The sequence below is a fragment of the Aquila chrysaetos genome, chromosome 3, assembly GCF_900496995.4.
Source record: "Aquila chrysaetos chrysaetos chromosome 3, bAquChr1.4, whole genome shotgun sequence".
NCBI classification, from domain to species: Eukaryota; Metazoa; Chordata; class Aves; order Accipitriformes; family Accipitridae; genus Aquila; species Aquila chrysaetos.
The window spans coordinates 68,963,899-68,984,537 of record NC_044006.1 but is presented as its reverse complement, the minus strand read 5'-3'; the positions used below and the strand labels follow the sequence as shown (position 1 = coordinate 68,984,537).

The 20,639-nt window shown below is 42.6% G+C and overlaps 1 protein-coding gene across 1 annotated transcript in view; it reads left to right on the top strand.

Moving 5' to 3' along the window:
- Positions 1–11,496, top strand: part of DNAJB6 (DnaJ heat shock protein family (Hsp40) member B6) — a 123,032-nt gene extending 111,536 nt beyond the window's left edge. The window contains exon 11 of the mRNA XM_041122675.1: positions 11,473–11,496. Coding sequence (XP_040978609.1) covers positions 11,473–11,481 — 9 coding nt within the window. The 3' untranslated portion in view covers positions 11,482–11,496. The remainder of the gene's footprint in view (positions 1–11,472) is intronic.
- Positions 11,497–20,639: the final 9,143 nt, after the last annotated feature.

The window sequence follows — 20,639 nt, the reverse complement described above, 5'->3', positions numbered from 1 at the left end:
TATAAACTGGGGGCAGTGGGGCTGGTAGGAATTGCCGCTCGGGAACTAACTAGGCATTGGTCAGCAGGTGGTGAGCAATTGCATTGTGCATCACTTGTATATACCAATCCTTTTATTATTGTCATTTTACTATTGTTATTATTATCATTATTAGTTTCCTCTTTTCTCTTCTATTAAACTGTTCTTATCTCAACCCATGAGTTTTACTTTTTTTTCTTCCGATCCTCTCCCTCATCCCACTGGGTTGGGGGGGGAGTGAGTGAGCAGCTGCGTGGTGCTTAGTTGTCGGCTGGGGTTAAACCACGACAATATGTTAGACCTTTACAGAAGAGACATCTATAGCAGATCTAGTAGGCCCAGGCATTGGAGATAAACAGGCCCCTTTGCATATAATTCAATTGATCTATTTAGTTCTATCTTCCTTAGGTTGAGACAAAGCCATGTCCTGGAAGTATGTGTGTTGGGATCACAAGGCCCAAAACAATATGCTGTCACAGCGGGTTGTGGTGACCCTGGCTCTTCAGGAAACTCACTTTATATCTCCTTCAAAAGAGTTCTCTACAGGACAACCAGGCAATCAGGCACAGTCAGCCTGGGTTTATGAAAGGCAGGTCCTGTTTGACTAACCTGATCTTCTTCTGTGACAAGGTGACCTGCTTAGTGGATGAGGGAAAGACTGTGGATGTTGTCTACCTAGACTTTAGTAAAGCCTTTGACACCATTTTCCACAGCATTCCCCTGGAGAAACTGGCTGCTCATGGCTTGGACAGGCGTACGCTTCGCTGGGTAAAAAACTGGCTGGATGGCCAAGCCTGAAGAGTTGTGGTGAACGGAGTTAAATCCACTTGGCGGCTGGTCACAAGTGGTGTTCCCTCGGGCTCAGTATTGGGGCCAGTTCTGTTTAATATCTTTATCAATGATCTGGACGAGGGGATCGAGTGCACCCTCAGTAAGTTTGCAGATGACACCAAGTTGGGCAGGAGTGTTGATCTGCTTGAGGGTAGGAAGGCTCTACAGAGGGATCTGGACAGGCTGGATCGATGGGCTGAGGCCAATTGTATGAGGTTCAACAAAGCTAAGTGCCGGGTCATGCACTTGGGTCACAACAACCCCATACAATGCTACAGGCTTGTGGAAGATTGGCTGGAAAGCTGCCTGGTGGAAAAGGCCCTGGGGATGTTTGTCGACAGCCAACTGAATATGAGCCCGCAGTGTGCCCAGGTGGCCGAGAAGGCCAATGGCATCCTGGCCTGTATCAGAAATAGTGTGGCCAGCAGGAGCAGGGAAGTGATCATTCCCCTGTACTTGGCACTGGTGAGGCTGCACCTCGAGTACTGTGTTCAGTTTTGGGCCCCTCACTACAAGAAAGACACTGAGGTGCTGGAGCAACGAAGCTGTTGAAGGGTCTAGAGCACAAGCGTTATGAGGAGCAGCTGAGGGAACTGGGGTTGTTTAACCTGGAAAAGGAGGCTGAGGGGAGACCTTATCACTCTCTACAACTACCTGAAAGAAGGTTGTAGTGAGGTGGGTGCTGGTCTCTTCTATCAAGTAACTAGTGATAGGATGAGAGGAAATGGCCTTAAGTTGCGACAGGGGAGGTTTAGATTGGATATTAGGAAAAACTTCTTCACTGGAAGGGTTGTCAAGCATTAGAACAGGCTGCCCGGGGAAATGGTGAAGTCACCATCCCTGGAGGTATTTAAAAGACGTGTAGATGTGGCGCTTAAGGACATCCTCGAGTGGTGGACTTGGCAGTGTTAGGTTAGCGGTTGGACTCGATGATCTTAAAGGTCCTTTCCAACCTAAAGGATTCTATGATTCTATGAAATGTTTCAGACATGCTGGTCTTTGCTATTGGCCACACAATCCTCTTCCACACAATTTCTGAGCCTGGAAAGAGCCTTTTACTGAAAGAGCAGAGAACAGTTATTCCAAAGCAACTGGTTACTGGCCTTCCCTTCCCAATCCTAATGCAGCAGCTGTTGGTAGGATCACTGCATGTGTAGCCACGGAAGTTGCTTTAAAAGCAGCTTGGTAGCTGCTTCAGCTTCCCAAGTCAGCTGCCAGCTGACTTGGGAAGCTGAAGCCAGCCGGCAGTGAGATCTCTAATACATCTCCAGAAACCACTGTATTTGCAGTGATTACCATAGTGACACAACACACTGTTTTGCCCATGTTCTGTGGTCAAATAGAATTGGTCAAAAAGTTACCATTTATCCAAAACTGAGATAAAACAATGACATAAGAGGAATAATGGGACTTTGGGTGTGGATCCCATATGCCATAATTCTACTGGATTACAAATAGCTTCTATTATGTACGTCTTGGGAAGAAAAGGTACCATGATGGGTAGGATCTTTCTGGAGAAAGGACCATGATACCAGAATTATGGATGTTTCATAAGGAGTAAGTGCCCATGTTGCAGAAACTTTGATACAGTAGCTGGTTGTGCGAATAAAAGTAGCATAGATTATTAGCGTGTAATAGTTAACGTTACTCAGTTTATTTGCAAGCAAAAGCTCCAATTCCCCTTCAGCAAACCCTGTGTAATGCAGTGGGCTGCTGCATTGTGTATTGTTTGAGCTTTTCAAGAAGGTCTTGAACTTACAGCTATTAGCAAAGTTGGCATGTTTGAATCTGCCTATGTTAGCTTTGAATTTATAGGAATTTTGTTGTCATTGGTATCAAAACTCATATTGTGACCAATGGAAATAACATTTGAGCCTTGATTTCTTAACAGTAATTTCCTCTAAGGTGAGAAAGCACCATAAGATCGTCTAGTTTGATCTCCTGTATAACACACTCTATTCAGTTTCACATGATTCATGTATATTTTCAGCATGATGATTTTAGTTAGATTAAACAATTTATCTCTTCAGGGGTAACAGTTACATGCCACAGGCATAGAAGAGAAAGAACAAGATCTAGTGCCAAGTATGTGTGAGGGCCCAGCTATGATGGAGAGTTTATTAAATGGGACATGCCTAATTTACCACAATTATGAAAGAAATACCTTCTCCCATCTTTTAACTAATTTCTTTCCAATTTGACCTGAGAAATTCTTTCCAATCTTAAATCTGCCAATCAATATGATTCTGTGCACGTAAGCCAGAAATACAAATGTAGTATCTAGGAACATTTGTCTCTGTCTGTTCAGAACACATAGTTTGTTTGGTGCCTTCTTGTCAGTTATGGCAAGTCTGTAATTTTGAAAAAAAACCCCAACAATCCAAACCCCAAACCACTCAAGAGGCAAATAAACAAAAAATCCCATCTCCAAGCTCCCAGTCGTCTCTGTCTGGGCAGTTGCACGTGAGAGGGAGAGGGAATCCTTCCTGCCCTGCCTTGTTATGAGGTTGTATTAAACCACATCTTTTAGGAAGGTATTGCCTAGTTTGTGGTATTGCCTTGAAACCTCCAGCCAATAGCGAGACCCTCACCTTCACTGATAATGTTTTAGTGTTTAATTATCTTGTCTGCAAGAAAATTATATCTTGCTTCAAGGTTGAATTTGTCTAACTTCAACTTTCAGCCATTCAATCTTGTTCAAGCTTTTGTCAACAAGATTGAAAGCCCTTCATTAGGTATCTTTTCCACCAGGAAATACTATATAAACTGATAGAGTCATTCTATAACTTACCTGAAGTTCTGCTTCTAAAAAGCACTTCCCAACTCTTGCTTCCCCCACATCTCCCTGACAGAGCTTCCTTTCTTCTATAAGCTGCATGCAAGTGGTGAGGAAAGAGGAAGAAATTATCTAAGAAAGAAATAGGAGAGATTCAAAAGGAATTGCTTGATGATTGATCACTGTTCATCTATTTGGAAGAGGCATTTTCTCTTGAAAAGCAAATCTCTGCTAAACATTCCCAGTCTACCCCCAAACAGGCTGCCAGCTCATTTCTGCAGTACTGATACTAAATGTTTGCAGAGCAATCCTCTGTCCTGGACCACACCTGACATAAATCAGCCAACCTCCAGTGAGGTCAGTTCCTGCCAGTGGAGCTGTCACTCTTTATATCATTTGAGGATGTAGAAAGTGCTTTCCAAAGAGGCATATGGATGTTAAGGAACACTCTGCTAAAGCAGTGATAACCTCTGGCATCCTGTATGGTGCTCTGTATCCTTAATTCTCCTACCTTCAGTAAAAATATAGGGCCCTCCAAACCTTGGGTGGGGAGTGGAGTCACAGTGAAATCATAGAAAACCCCCACCACTTAACTTAGCAAGTCCATATTAAACATAAAGAAACAGTAGAAATTTCGCTACCAATCTTCTGTCGAGAAGTCTAGTTTCTCACCCTACTCATCCAGTTATTCATATATTTAATTAGCACTTAACTTTTACATTATGAAAACATCAAGATAGACCTGCCAGTCTAGGACATCACTAGATTAGGATGAAAATGTAATGTTGTCCCCATCCCAGCAAGCTTGTGGGACTGTAACATAAGATATTTATAGCTGACCAGATCAAAGCATTTAGTGTAGAAGGAACGAGAGATCCAAAATAAGAAGGTGAGTACAACTTTTCCCAAAGGAGGAACCATGATCAGAATTCAACATTTGCTGGTGGTGTAGTTTCTGTGTGTACCCTACGGGGGTAAGTTCTGCAGCAGTGATTTATTTCAAATGTCTTCATTTTTTTTTTTTCTCTCAGGATGAAACAAATGTTTTAAATTACAGCTATAGCATGGAAGAGAGAATTTAACTAAAGCACAAATATGAGTCATGAAAATGTTCGTGCCTTATATTCAGGGTAATAACTAAACACCTGCTAAATTACATTTAAAAAAAATTACCCAGTATTTCACAGTGGGTTTTATCCTTTTGTTTGTTATTTTCTCTCTTAAGCCCCACTCTCAATCTTTTATCTGCGTGGGAAGATTGTCTCAGCGATGCAGAGATCCCAAAACTCAGTGGAGCTTTGCATGTACTGATGCTCTGTCCATGCAGGGCTGATTACAGGACAAGGACTGAGGTTTGTGCAACAGGGACAGCACTTCTCAGAGCATTTAGGTGGAGTCCTGGAATAGCACTGGGTACACCAACACAACATGAGAGAAGAGATCATTACCCAGAAAAAACCAGACTTTTTTTGAGAGCTTGTGCAACAGAAGTAAGAAATTAAAAGTGACTCATCCGTGTTGATACTGTCTAACCTTTACTTTCCCACATGTTGCTGTTTTCTTCTGTTAGCAACTTTAGTGTAGTAAAAGTGTCTTGCTGAGGAGGAGAATGTGGTAGATGGGCACTATCTCCCCTGAGATGTGGAGTGTATATTCGGTTACTGAGCCTCTTGGGAACATGGTGGAGGGCTCATGCTCAGTTGTCTGTTTTGCTTTTTATGTTTTCTTTAGTTGTTTTTCATTCTGGCACTGAGTGGGCAGACAAGACTCTTGAACAATCTGTAATTACATAGTGTCACAGTTGATGAGGTTACAAAGGAGTAAATATGTAGTTGGTATTAGAGAGGATATTTTTAACAATACTCACTCTACATCTAATAGAGTGCATCTGTGTCCTCTGTGGGCACTTTGCCTTAGATAATATAAAAGGAGAGCAATAGGGAAGAGAGCAGCATAATTATATCTGCATAGTCTTCAGCGGAATCAGTTTCTGCAAATACACACTTGACATTTGAACTTTCATACCAGTGCTGCTCCTATTGATGCCAGTGGCATCTCTGCCCTTGAATAGGAGTAGGATTGAATTCTGACTGTTGAATCTCTTATGACAAGAGAGGTGGAAGTTTCCCAGCATGATCTGATTGCCGTAGTCAGAGAAGAGTTTTATTAGACCATCGTGTCAGTAATTCTTGACCTAGGGTCATGACTGTGTCTCAGGGAGGCACGACAATGCTCCCTTCTTTTTGGCTCACAAGGAGAGAACAACAATCTGATATATTTTTCTGTTGTAACATGGGTCACAGCGCAGAACAGAATAAAATAGTTTCATCAGCTTGCCTCTGCTAAGTTGTTACCTGCTGTGTTTCCACTTCTGCTAGCCATATTTTGGCATCTCGGTGATACAGAACAGCCTGCTCTGGACAGTACCTCATGTCTAAAGTCATGAAATCATATTGTATTTATATGAATCAGAGCTGAGGGAAATAACCTTTTAAAGAGTCAAGGGCCAATTTTATTTTATGATGGCAATGTGAAAAGATTTGTTTAAAAAGCTGTTGCATACTGATGCTTGATGTTCCTTGGCTGAAGCAGTTACTAGACACGCTCTTGGTCATCTTTATTAATTATTTTTACTCCAACAGCACCTATGAATTAGTGTATCTTGTCCAAACATATAGAGTGACATTACTTGAAAGTCCATAATTTCCAGCTTTCAGGGCAGGTGTGGGAACAAGACTGACTTCTATGAAACAGTGCCAGTTCACCGCCGCTGTTGCTCTATTTGTGCAGCCTGTTGGGACGACCTTGTGCAGGCTGTAGGGAACATCCCCCAGCTCTCAGCTTCAATATTCAAGGTATTGCAAGCATACTGATCTTCGGCAATGACGTACCTCCCCCTATGCATTACAATGAAATGGCAGGACTCCCCTGTGTATGGGGATATTATTCCCTGGCTTATAGAACAGCAGTAAAGGAAAAAGCACTTTTAAAAATACCTTTAGGAAAATAAGACGAAAATCAAGAAAAGGCAACAGTACACTCAGTTTGCCAAAACCTGGACAGAAGCGCAGACTTGCACTGTTTTCTAGAGTCATTTGCTGAATTCCTGAAGAAATAACTAATAATTTGTTTTTGTTTTCCTTGCCTTGCTCTCTTTCTTCCTCAAATCCCGACGGCTGTCAGCATCTGACAATAGCACCTACACAATACAGCAGAAATGATCAAGAAGTAAGGGGAGTGATTAGGTGATCTGCTTCTTGAGCAGCTGCTAAGAGCCATCTTCTGTATGAATGAGAGAAGTCAGATGCAGTGTAGGAGAAATCCAGCAGAGCTTGCTTGCTTTTTTCCCTCTCTTCCCTCTAGCCACAGGAGTGGAGCGAAGCAATCTCAATCCCCTGGGCCTGTTGTGGAGTGGAGGGATTATCCCTTCCGCCAGCATGAAAGGTTATTTGTGACTTCTTTTTGTCTGCCATTTACTCTATTTCCCCTGTCTTGAGGTTTTTCCCTCTCTCATCAGAACAGTGTTGCTGTTTTTGGCAGCAAGGTGTGCAGGACACAGCAGAGCCAGGCCTGCCTTCATCTAAAAGGCAGAAAGAAAACAGTCCTTTTCCCTTTGGCTTTAGCATATTTTGTGGGATCTCTGCCTGACCTGCACCATTCTCTTTCTCCGCCTCTGCTCCTCCTTTGGTCTGCCCGCTCAAACATTCCACTTGCTACTCTTTCCCCCCCCTTGTTATGTAAAACCTCAACGTCCAGGTAATGAATGCCATCTCACCTCTTTCTCTTTACTCATATTTCTGTGAGGTGAATGAACCCACTGACAACAGAAGGAGGAGAAGAGAAATCCCCCCACGGAAATATCACAGATACTTAAAATAGTTTGGAGCAAAAATCCCTGCAGGTTTATTGAAAACATCCCATCCCCCCCCCCCCCCCCCCCCGCCTCAATGCACACAAATTTATTTATCTGCTTTACTGCATTTTGCTTACGTCAAGAGCTGGATTGCTCCTGTACAGCCCCCTCGCCAGGCAGATAATTGCTACATATTCTTTTGTATTGCTGCCACCACCTCCACCATCGGGCGCTTTCTCAAACAATCGCCTGCGCAGCCTCAGAGCAATCCATCTCTCTGCAGACAGTAGGATAACAGTGCTTTGATATTAGGGGTCTCCCAGGAGCAGGTGAGAGTCTTGCCTCTTTTCTTGAAAATCAAATGAAGTAAATACTGTGCATTTCTCCTTCCTTTTCCAGATCATTAGCAAAGATGTTAAATAAAACCGGGCTAGCTCTCTGACAGCTCCAGCCTCTTCTCGATGGTATCTCGTTGGCCGTCACTTCCATGCAGACACACCGACCTGATGCAGTGTCATTTATCATTACCTTTTGTTTACAGCCACTCAGCCAGTTGTCACTCTGTGTGACAATGCTCGTATTCAAGCCAATATGAATTTATTTTTCAAGAAAGACTTTCTGAGAGTAAAGCTTATGCCTCACTAAGGATCCAGCTATATTGCATTACTGGGAAGACCTTTTCCTTCACCGTCACCCATTATATTTTTGATTAAACAAATCATAGCATAGCCTGGCCTTTCTGTTCTTGTTATTTACTGCTCAGGGTTTATTCCACATGCTCATGCTTATCTTTTCAGCTGGATATTCATTAAATTCTATTGCTATGCATTTAGGCAATAATAATTTTTAGGCTTTCTTTGATTTCCTCCACCTGTCTCCAGCTCCTGATGGCTGGTTTCCTACTCAGCTCCCTGAACACGGGACTGTCAGACTCCATTGCCTGCAGGCAGCTGGAGATCCCAGCAGTGCCAGGACTAATCATGGACCCCAATTTTTGTCCTAGGAGAAGGATACCTCTGACAAACATGACATCAGTATGTGTGAGGCAGGACATAAACAGCTTTTTGTAGGTCATGGTAGCTACAGCAGTGGATCTTGGTTTTGAGCTTCTTCCTTTTCTGCCCTTCCCTTTTCCCTTGCTGCTCAGTGAAGGTGGGAGGAGAAGAGCCAGATGCAGGGGCAGCATCCCAGTGAGAGCTGGGCCACATCTGGTTATCCCTCCCCGCCCTGCACTGGTGGGGCAGCGTGCAGGTAACAACCTCTTTGCCAGGGCCCTGGATGGAGGCAGGGGGACGTGCTCACCCTCTGGATTTGCTGAGTTGTCTTCTGGATGAAGGCAAAGCAGGATAGAGAAAACATGCAGGGACTTGTTGGCTGTGATGCATGTCAGAAGCACGTTCAGCAAAATAGTTCGCTATGCTGTGGACAAGTAACAACTCACCTTTCACTTTTTTCCTATCGTTAATACATTCATTGCCAAAATAAAGATTTCATTTTCCAGTACTAATGCAGCCCAAGTACCATTTATTACATGCGTATTCCCTCCCCTATTGTGTCCTACCCCAACAGCATAAAATATATAATTGCATGAGACTGGGGGAGTAGGGACATATCTTAAACTTCTTCCAATCTGTCTGCAACTTCAGAATTGCAACAGGAACGAGATGCGGGGCCCAAAAGACAGAACTGGATGAACTATTTTATGTAAAATTTCCAGTGAACCAGGAAGATTCCATGATACTAAATATTTATTTCAAAACAAATTTTATCTCTTTTCTAATTTTATAGGAAGTATGCTTCTTTTTACTAATGTCAGGGTGGTTTATTCTGTTTTTTTTATTGGAAAGTACATTTCAGCTAGAGATGACATGAAAATTTATTTCAAAAAATTTTAAATTCTTAACATCAAAAGGAAAATAAATTATTTTGGTACATGAAGCATTTTGTTTTACCTGATACAAGGATTTTAAAAATATTTCTCTGTTTGCTGATAACTAACAAACCAGTCTGGAATGAGACACGGTTATTTCAATGACATTTTTCCAGAGCTACTAGTGAGATAAAAATCCAGTATCTATAAAGCTCAGAGTAGACAGTCTAAGTCATGAATGTTATATTGAAAGCATCTTATGATCTTTAGGTGGTAGATGCTGTGCACTTTTATATATATATCTCATATATATGTGTACGCCTGTGTGTTTATACACATACATGAATGTGTGAGTGTGTATCCATAAACAACAAGTACATTGTGCCATAGCAGTTTTGCCCTCAAATATAATAGCTCAATATAGCTTATAGAGGCATGCAGTCTGCGTTATTACGGATATTATTTCTTTACAGCTCTGGACCCAGTCCAAGATTTAAGCACATACTTATGTTTGAGTATATCAGTAATTGCACTAAATTTTGCTTGAAAGTTTTCCTTAAGTCTTTCCCAAAAGTCTTCCATGAATATACAGTGTGGGATTTTGTTACTAACCCTTTTAATAGTCCCCAATATCCCTCATTTTCTCCTGTTTTGGAAACCACTATGACGTGATATGTGCGTATGCAATTTAGGCTTGCGTGCTCTGTGTGCTAAGCATTTGGATCCCAGCTTTTCTTTGGTTCCCTCAAAGAGGGCCACTTCTAAGAGCAGACATAATAAGCAGGGCTGTAGCATGCTGTATAAGAGTCACGGTCCAGATGCCTTGGAGAGCAGATCTGGCACTGCTGCCGACAGCGTATAAGGTGTTGAGGGCAGTAGCTGCTATTTGGGGTAAGAAAGACACAGCTCTTGGAGAAGGCGCGCTTGCTGCCATCCCTGGCAACATCAGGATTGGTAAATTCAGCTCCAAGCCTTCTACGGTGGGCACGGATCCAGCAACGTGGCCCTGATCCTTCATCCTCAAGGCCAAAGCTCAGTTTTGCCTGCGCCCTACGTCAGATTGAGCCGCCTTTGCCTTTATATATGGATAGTGTGTGTCGACTAAGAGGTGCAGCAAGACCAGCACAACCTGCTCGGCGGTGCTTAACATGAGCGCTCCATCGGGGCGCAGGTGCCACCTCGTTCTGTAGGTGACTGAAAAGCAAGTGGAAACAAGCAGATCAGCCTTTGGCTGCACAGAGCTATAGATCAGGTCCCCAGTGCCCAGCTCCCCACTGATGGACAGAAACACATTGTGGAGGCAGTGTAGCATAGCTTGTTTAATGCTGCATTATGTTAATGCATACCGGAGAGCCATTAACATGGGAATCTTAGATTTAAAATATAACGAACCACACAATTCAATGTTTTGTAGCAGTGCGTACTCTGGAGTCATAAGCACATAATTTTTTTGATCAAGTTTCAGCCCAAAGCAAATTTTCTCAGCTAAATAGCTCTCTATCTATCTATCCACAAATATATATATTTGGTTTTAATAAAATTTGTTAATATTTACCAGACACATAATGGCACTGTTATTTTTACCCAGGGTGCATGCTTTACCTATTAAATGTTATACAACCTTTCTAAAACCAAATTAAGCAAAAACATTAGCATCAAACCATTGAATGCAAGCGCTATTTAAAAAATGTAGATGTTTTCAAACACTAGAATGAATGGAAAAATATTGCTGCCTTGACTGTCAGATTACGTTTCTTTTGTATTGAAGCTAAGTGGGTTAAATTAAGTGATTAATTAACTATGCATCTGCACAATTAGGTGGGCATTTTTATTCCATTTAACTTATATATTCATTTTGAGCTTGGGAAGAAAGGAACCATAACAAGACAAAAGTAAGAACGTCTACCAGAGTTAGACATTCCCAATAGCACTATTGTAGTATGGATTTTACTATCATTTCCGTTGTAGCATTGTTAATTCATCGGGTTTATAACTCAGGCATGAAAATTTGCTCCATGGTGAAATATCTCAGTTAGAGGAAATTTTGCTGGATTTTATTTACTGTTGTTTTTAAACTAGAAAATCTGTAACAACGTCTAACAAAAATAACCACCTTCATTGAAGGTTTTCTGAGTTTCTTCTTGTCATGAGCTGACTTGGCCCAGTCTGTCATTGAGGTGCCAAAACCAGTTCCTGAGCTGCTACCTGGACTTTTGTCTGCAGTGTGTATGAGGGTGAGTAAAGGTGGGTGCTGCTTTGCAGCTAAGGAACTGCTCAGATGCCCAAGCCAGTCTGGGGCAAAAGCAGAAATCACAAGTTTGGTTTCTGCAATCCCCCTTCCAAAGTGCATGTGGATGTACACAAACCTGCCGCTAACGTTCAGTGGAAGAAGAGCACCTATGGCTTCTCCTCTCGGGGCAGAATTGCCCCCCCCATAACCGCAGCTGGGTGCAGTCTTGTGCTGGATTTCTCGTCAAATTCCCCCCGCATGGTGAAAACAGAAGTGCTTTTCAGCGCTGCTGTTCGCCAAACCTCCTTTCTGAGATGGTTTTTATCTCGGTCCCTGCCAGAATCCTGGTCACTGGCTGGTACAAATGCTGTAAATGGACTAATGTGGGCCCAGCAAGAGCTAGGCCTACTGCTTTGAGCTGCGCCTTTGAAAATAATGAGCTGGATTGTCAGAGCCCTCGGTCAGCAAGGCGAGAGAATGAGAACCCTGCTGCTCCCCTGCTCAGTTTGCAACTCCAGCTGCCAGCAGTGGCAACTATTCAACTGAAATTCCCTCCAGTGAGAAAGGTCTTTGGCAACATGGAAATGTTGGTATTTTTTTTTTCCCTCCCCTGTAACTTCTGTTTTTTGGCATCAGCTGCCTTGTGTCCTCATACAAAAGTTCTTTTCTTTTCTTTTTCTTTTTCTTTTTTAAGCTGACATTTTGATTCTGCTTTAATTAAACCACTTTGGAAGCAGCATGACTCTGTTTTGGAATGAGTTGCTCTGGTACAAGTTTTGTGCGGAGGCATCTCTATTTCAGAGTGACTACATCCCTTCTGACAGTCCTCCCACAGCTAGCCCACCTTGACTTGCTTCAGGCCTCCATCAGTCTGGGTTTTTTTACCTGCATGAACCCTACTGCTCTACAAGCATCCCGACCAGATGTCACAGGGCAGTTTTCATGCTGAGAGGCAACCGCTTTCGCTCCTTTGCTTTTCTGCTTGCCTGACACCCCCTCTTGCTCCTTTCCCCCTCCTCTCCTCTTCCACTCAATTACTGACCCAGTGGGGATGCTGTGCCCCTGGATTTCTCAGGGCTTTTTTCTCTCCCAGGAGAAGACCCTGTCCAGTCCTCACTGAATTAGTCAGTGCTTTGCCATGACCTACCAGTGTCTGGGGCAGAGCATGTGGGACGAAAGAACTTGTGGGGACAAGGGCCAGCACCCTACTACATCCAAGGAACACAGGTGGCATTACTGCGATACGAAGGTGCTCTCTTACTGCTCCCTCTACCTAAAGTTCTGCACCTGATTTTGCAAAGTTTTAAGTAGGTATAAATAGTGGTCGTTGTAAGATCAGTGATTCCTTTTTTTGCTGTTTCCCTTCAAACCCACCCCCGTCCTGCCCTGCTCATATGATGCTCCTACAGCTTTATACTTTTAACAGCTTTGTTTTGTTCAAAGTGTCTAATTTTGCAATAATTGGCCAAATGTCCCACCCTTTCCACACGTACATGTGCTTTATCTCTCTCTGTCTTGTCTGTTTAACCACTCTTCTCCTTTTACCCTCTCTACCCTCTCCACAAAGCACAGTAGACATTAAAGTATCAGTATGTCACACGGCATGTTTACCAGGTTCAAAAAACCATGAGTGAACACCGTCTTAGTGTTTTTAACTACATTTATAGCAGAGGAGGTAAATTGCCAAAATTGAACCGTGACAACATTAGAAAAATCCGTGGAGATGATAAGGCAGAAATTCCCAGACATCCTCTCTTGCAACTCCACTTCCAAGTCCATGAGCTCATCCCCACCAGCATTTCCTGCTTGGGGTGCATGCCTCAGTCTGGGAAGCACCATTACAGGGAATTCTTGGCTATTTTTGGTCAGATCCTTGGAATTTTTAACAATTTGGATTCAAATCTATTATTATGAAGTCTAGTTATTTGGAAGTGCTCTTTTATGATTGAAAAGCATATGGGAGAGGATTTAAACAAAGAGAATTAGTGCTCAGTTTCAGTGCCTGGATTATAGAATAATACACAACCTCCTCACAGGGCTGTGTTCATTCAGTGTTTCCTTCCTACCTCAGCAAGGCCTTTCCAAGCACTAGTCTGGTACATGAGCATTGCTCCATTTTCCATGCCTTTTAGAGAGTTTTAAAGCAATATCCACTTCTGTTTTGCAGCCCAACATTTCCAGAAAGCATCCACTTACAGAAAGAAAATCTGTGGAGGTTAATAAATAATTACAAATCTGAGCAGAACTATTATAATTAAAAATATTTTTACCCTGTGCTGTTGGTTAGTGGACTGAAAATTGAGCCCACTTGGATGAATTAAATGAAATGCAGGAGGAAGACTATTGGGAAGTGATTGGCTGGTCCTTGTGTCCTGGATCTTCTGTAGTGCACTACTAGGAAATTCATAGCATTCCCAAGGTCAAATGGCCGAATGCTGGATCACAGGATATCTTCCTGGGACACTGCACAGTTATTTTGAAAAAAATCCAACATTGCAATAAATATGAGAATCCTCCTGAAGTGGCACTAAAAACCTCACTGACTATGGTTAATAAAAATCTTATATCAAATACATTTTCTTAGGGATGGGGCTGAAATGGATAAGAAGATGGCAGGGAAAATTAGGTAATTTGTGGAGTCCTGGCTCCGTGATCCCTCTCTTATAGGAGAGAGGGAAAAGAAGCAGTTTAATTCCAGGAAAAGAAGCACAGCAAATGTTTCTCCCTTGAGCAAGCAAAGAGACGAGGGAAACTGTGGCCATTCCCTGTTCTGCCCCTGCTGCAAGGCAGCTACAGGCCATTGGCTGTTCAGTGCAGACAGTGAAATTGCAACCTAGCATAGCCTAGTGGGCTTGCTCACTGCCATAACAGCTATGTTTAGCGGTGGGTATTTTCAGAATCAGGATTTTGTGTTGTAATCCACGTCACACAGCACCTGACTGGCAGATGTCTGGATACACAGCGAGGCATGGAGGAACTGGTAGCTTGGAAGCGCCGGAGATTTTTTGGACATGACTATTTTGATCATATTGTCTGTTTTCCAAAAGTGAATTTCTAACTACACCCACAGTCCTGGGTCAGCAAGAAGTCAGAACTCACATAAAAACAATCTAATTTTTAAAGTTGCCAAAATAGTAAGATCTTTAAAAATCTGTCAGCTCATTAATATGTAATAATCCCATGCCAGCTTGCCTTCAAATAATTTAGTAGATAAGATCTCATTTTGCTGATAACTAAATGAATTTTAGAACATACAAAGTGTTTTTTTTTAAATCTTGTTTTCATTTATGATTGCTTGTAACTGTTTATATCCATTTAATAACTAAAAAAGCATGTCCACAATCTGTCCCTGGCTGAATTCCTCTGAATAGTTCACTTGTTCAGAGTGGTATTGGCTTAGCTTGTTGGTTCAGTGATCAGCGTGATTTTTGAATCAATGTAACACAGGAGAGGGTTTACATTACTGCTGCCACAAAATGTAATCAACTGCCTAGCATATTTGTCTGAAGAATTATTAAAGCATAGAATGCAAAGTGGCAGAAATAGAAGTATAATTCTGGTAAAATCATCAAAGGATGCAATAACCGAGTTAGAAAATGCAGTGACAGATCTAATTAACGAACTAAATTACAATTCAGTCCAAAAATAATTGTCATTAGAAGTAAAATCACATTTCTGTCTGAAGCGTCTCAGCATGTTTGCCATCGTGATTGGTAAAACTAGAAAGAAACCCACTCTCATTATTTTTTTAATGCAATTATTACACACAAGAATCAGTCATGAAATCGAATATGCCAGTTTAGCAAACCGTTCTCAGCTCAGAGCCTTCCCTCTCACACTGTAACGTGGAGGTTTAGGCTAGGGCTGCTGGCTTACAACACTCTCCTTTTGTGCTCATGTTGGAGTCAACATTATTTTTGGACTGACTCCTTCCTCCCAAAGATCTCTTCATTTTCTGAATTAAAACAACAGACCATTTAATTTTACTATTGACCTAATTGCACATCTGAATCAGTTGGAAGCTGTCTAACAAAAGGAAAATACTAATAGGACATGTGCCAACTGCAGTTTAAGTTGGGCTGCTTTTAATATAAGCTGAAGAGCTTTTGTATTAAGCTCTAACAATGGGTAATACAGCCGCCGAGCTGATTACTTAAGCAACTTCGGGATATATTCACGCAACAAATTTGAATTCTAAGTATTTTGCATACTGTTTCCACCTATATAAATGTCCGCTGGCCCTTATCATTATTTATTATGCAAAACTGAATTTTTTTTGAAGCATGAAGAATGAAGTAATTTAGTATGCAAACAGTTAAAACTCTCATGTGGATTCCGATTTCGTATGTGTTGATAAATTCACTTACGATGACTGACAGTGTGAGATTTTTTGGGGTCATATCGGTCACTCTTTCCATGACACTGATGAAAATGATAAACTAAATGCCAGAAGTGTCCCTGGCGCATCATAGGATGAAATGTGTAAAATGTCAGTGTCTAGCCGGTGTCTATTAATAACTAAATATGATTGCGTGTAATGAGCAGAGATTTTCATGTTGATTGAAGTATGATTTCTTTTGATCTTCCAGATGTTGCTGCTTAGAAATTCATATTGCTCTTTTGCTGCTAAATGCATAATGACCTTTTAAAACCTTTTAACTGTTAAAAACCCTATTATTTTCAACAAGGAAGTCAAGCTTCCAGCTTTTTTAATGTTGATTGGAAGTTCCTCTCTCTTCCTGTCCTCACCTTCCCTTTTTGCTTTCTTCGTTCTCCTCTTCCCTCTCCCTTTTCTACCCTTCTTTTCCTCTAATACATTTCTCTAGCAAAGCTCCTAACACAACACTGACTGCTGTGCTCAGAGGGGCAGACGGCATAAGACAGCTGGACCCCATCGCCACTTGTGTCACTGCTACTCCCTTAAAGTCCCGGGGAGTTACCCAGCATTGCTGGGAAATTTGGCCCGAGCAAACGTTTCATGTGAATACCCAGGTCACCTCGCTTCCGAGGTAGAAAAGGAACAAAGGCAGGTGTCAGAAATAAAGAATCGTGTAGCTGATGCTGATAGCGGAGTGATCTGCTCTGAAGAAAGGAATCGCGGAGCATTGTAAGCTTTCGGCATGAATAATGCATTTGTGTCGCTCATTTTTGGGCTTAGTCACACCCTGCCTTCCACATTTGGCCCCTTTATGGTTGCACCTGTGCATGAATGGTGACTGCCTGAGAGCCTGCGAGAACAAAACGAGTCCCGGAGTAAAGGCAGCAGCAGCAGCGTAAGCTTCTCTTCATTATTCAGCTTTTGTGCCAGTCCCGCGTTAGCGGAAGGCTGTCTCTGGCCTGTGTGACTCAGCCATGTTAATGCAGGAAGCTGCTTCTGCACCACGAAGCTGTTTTAAGCTCTTAACCGATTTAGTTACTGGCCACTGTATGAAGATGGTGAAGAAAGGTGTCTCTACTCCTGGCACTTTTGGCAATATGAGCTTTAGGATGCTTCAAGACCTCTGAAAGGGCTTCACGGTGCCCAGTTTTCTTCCTCATCCCTGCACTGTCCCAGCATCATTTGCACTGAAAAGGGCCTTGGGAGACCACCTAGTCCAAACCCCCTCTCCAAGCAGGACCAGCATTGGCTTCAGACCTATTTTGCCGAACCCATTTAAAGTATTTTGGGTGGGTCTGGAAGGAGAACTGCATCTGGCACGTTACATTTGGTACGGTATATACTCATGGGTTAAAGGCCAAGTCCTCTTCATAGTCTCATTCCGAGCAAATGCAATGTCTTCAAGCAGTATTTATTCCTGTAAATTAGCATGAGGACAAATCGGCTTGAAACAGTTTGACCAATTCACTGTAAAATGCTTGTCCTATCTAGTTACTTCCCAACCATCCTCTGGGCCCACTGCCATCCAGCCTAGGAATCAGTTCAGTGCTTCTTATTGCCTGGACGCTGATAAACGATGGGAGGTTGCCAAGGGCAGGGCTGAAGCACAGGGCCTTCCCGAGGTGTTTTGTGGCCTCTGAAATGAGGACAGGGCTCATGGATCTGTTCTAGTTGTTGTGTAACGGCAGGAATATGTACCACTTCTGCACAGGTAGTGTGTAGATGGAAAAGAATAAAGACTATAAAGCAAAGCAAAGCATCTAGCAAAATAAATTCCACCTCAAAGTTTTTTATACCTAGATCTGTTCCTGGTTCAACATAAACCAAATGATTCTGATTTTAATTGTGGATTCTGTGGCAAATATGCCACACAAAGCCAAACTCAAGAAGACCCTAGACCCTTGGAGAACCAGACCAAGCTACCATGGCACCAGTAAAAAATGGCTCCGGTGGCTGCTCTGCCAGATTATGCCAGATTTTTGTGCTTGCAGGTGAAAAATGCTGTCCACCGTATGGCATCTTTGCAATGTCTTTGTGAAAATAGCTGCATCTTTTACATACTTCCCTGTGGATCTGTTTGTCACTAATGCAATAGTGACAGTCCTGGGGCCCTATTGCTCTCAGCTACTTCTGGTTCCTGGGCAATGTACTGTGTCATTCATTACATATGCTGGTCCCATCTGGTCTGACAAGCCTTCTCCATCCTCAGAAGTGATTACAAATAATAATGATGAAAAAACCCAGAGAATTTTTGCTTTATTTTGAAAATGATTGCTTTGTGTTGCATGAGGGCACTTCCTGCCTATCTCTGGGGTCACCTCGCAACCATTTCCTAGCCTCCTGCTAATAGATCCATATCAAGCAAGGGCATCTGGAAGCTCATTTGGGATGGGAGCTCTCCCATTCACCATCCTTGCTGGCCTTCTATGGGCAGAGGTGAGGCTACTGTGCATGCAATGGACTCATGACCATTACTCTGATAGAGGCTATATAAACATACTGTAGCAGTTTCATTTGTGTGCTGCCAAAATATTAAAAGAAAAGCTGATGCTAATACAGTATCAACCACCAACACTGCATAATTAAGCATGCATTATTTGCAGCTGATGTTTGTCTGTTTAATAGAATTAAGGATAATTAAGAGAAAACAGTGAGAAGATATCACTGCACAATATAACAATCTACCAAAGCAAGTGAAACAGTGAAAGCAATGTCTCTGTGTAGGATTGTTCATCCTGTGTGTTTGCTCCTTTATTTCTTTAATGAATCACTTAATAATAAAGATGATATATATTTATATATGTATATACATGCATACGTGTGTGTGTGTGTGTGTGTGTATAGGGATTAAGTGAAAAAGCACGGTTGGGGCACATTATGCTTTTAAAATCTCTGTTTAAAGGGGACACTCAAATTTTGAGAGAGTAGAAGCATTTGCCACATAGGGCTAAGATGGACAAGTCCCAAATTTTTCTCATCCAGCATCCTTTCCTTTTGTTTACACTGAAATGCCCTGTGACTGTTCTGTCTGATCGCATTCCCCACTCTCCTCACCCTGAAGCTAACATCTCTGAATTGACTGGAGTAAGTCCAAAGGACGTTAAACGCTGGTTTAGCCACCGAGTTTTGCTACAGGAGTGAAAGTGGATGAATGGCTTGTGCCAATCCATACCTTGGTAAAAGCATCTTCTTTTCATGTCCCACCTTGGTGCTAAGCCTCCTCCCTGGCTGTGGTGTGTCAGATATAAATCACCTTTCTGTTGGTGGGTATCTTTTCGCTTCAAGGGTCTGTTCCTTTAATCAAAATCAGTAGGGACAGCAGAGGGAGTGCGGCTAAGGATGTATTTACTTGAAACATCCAGAGCTCTGAATATATCACCAGCATGGGCCAGAATGGCCTGGGGAACATCTGTGCTTCAGCTTTGCTCAACAAAGACAAATATGTCTCACTCAGTGCTTCGCTCTTATATAAGTTTCCATATTGGCAGAAATAATTCAATGTATCTTGGTAATTCTGTTAAGGCAGGCTCACCAGTTCCCCCACTTCAGATTCAATAGTAATTGGGTTGATATTACCTGCAGGTATCTTTGTAAGAAGATGCTGTTAATGTCACTACTCCAGAAGCTTTATCAATACATTAATTGGTGCTAGAAAGTTGACAGCCTGCCCTTATGAGTATCTGGCTTTGAGCAACCTGAAACTTAATTTATTATTTGAAATTATTTTTGTTTTGGAAGATAATGCACTACAGAGGGACAGTAAGAAGCAGCATCCTTGGATGGCACCTGGATTTGATGAATGGATACCTAATGCCATCACTATTTTTGTTTGTTCCTGTAGTGAAGGCACACCCAGGGGCTTTGGTGAGGATTAGGTCCTCTGTGCTCAGTACCATGTACAAACAGATTGCAATCGAATGTGGATTCATATATAAGAAAATGAAACCAGCCATTCCCTTTCAGAAAAATTGAATTCCCTTCCCAACAGGTCGATAACGTGAGCTCAGACAGGGGTGGTTGAAAAGGACAGCTGCCATGGTGCACAATGGAGCTTCCTTAGGAAGGTCCCATATCTCCATAAGGCTCCAGCAAGATGAATCTCTGCACCAACACAGAGCTTTTGGTAAAAAACGTGCTCCAAGGTAGAAACTTACCCCTCTGTCTTCATTCCTCCAGGGCCGCCTTTACAGACAGGCACAGTTGGTGGTTCCCTGCAGTAGCAAGGACTGGCAGACTGCTTCGCTTGGACAAGGTACGTGGCATAGCACTGCCCCGGTCCCCAGTCTGGCCAGTGTCTTATCTGCACAGCTGCTGGCAGAGACTGTAGGAGACAACAATTACCATTCTGGGGGGCAGGTCCCCTCTTTCCTCCTCCTCAGCAACAACTAAAGAAGGAAGTCCAGTTCTCCTTCCCAGGCCTGTCCCCTCCCTCTCTCACCTGATCCAGCATCTCCTGTTCCCTACTCATTAAGCATTCAGGCAGGTGGTCCAGGAGCCCAGAGAAAACTTAGAAAAGCAATCGTCCCCCAAACTGGTGTCTCCCAGCTTTTCCTACACCCTTCCTCTAAATCTTCTCCTTGCTTTTGCAGAACTGAATTTTACCTGCAGCAAGGATCAGCCTTGAGCTGGCGTTGCACTCTTAAGCTCTGCTGAGAGCTGATCCTGAAATGCGCCTTTCTGCCT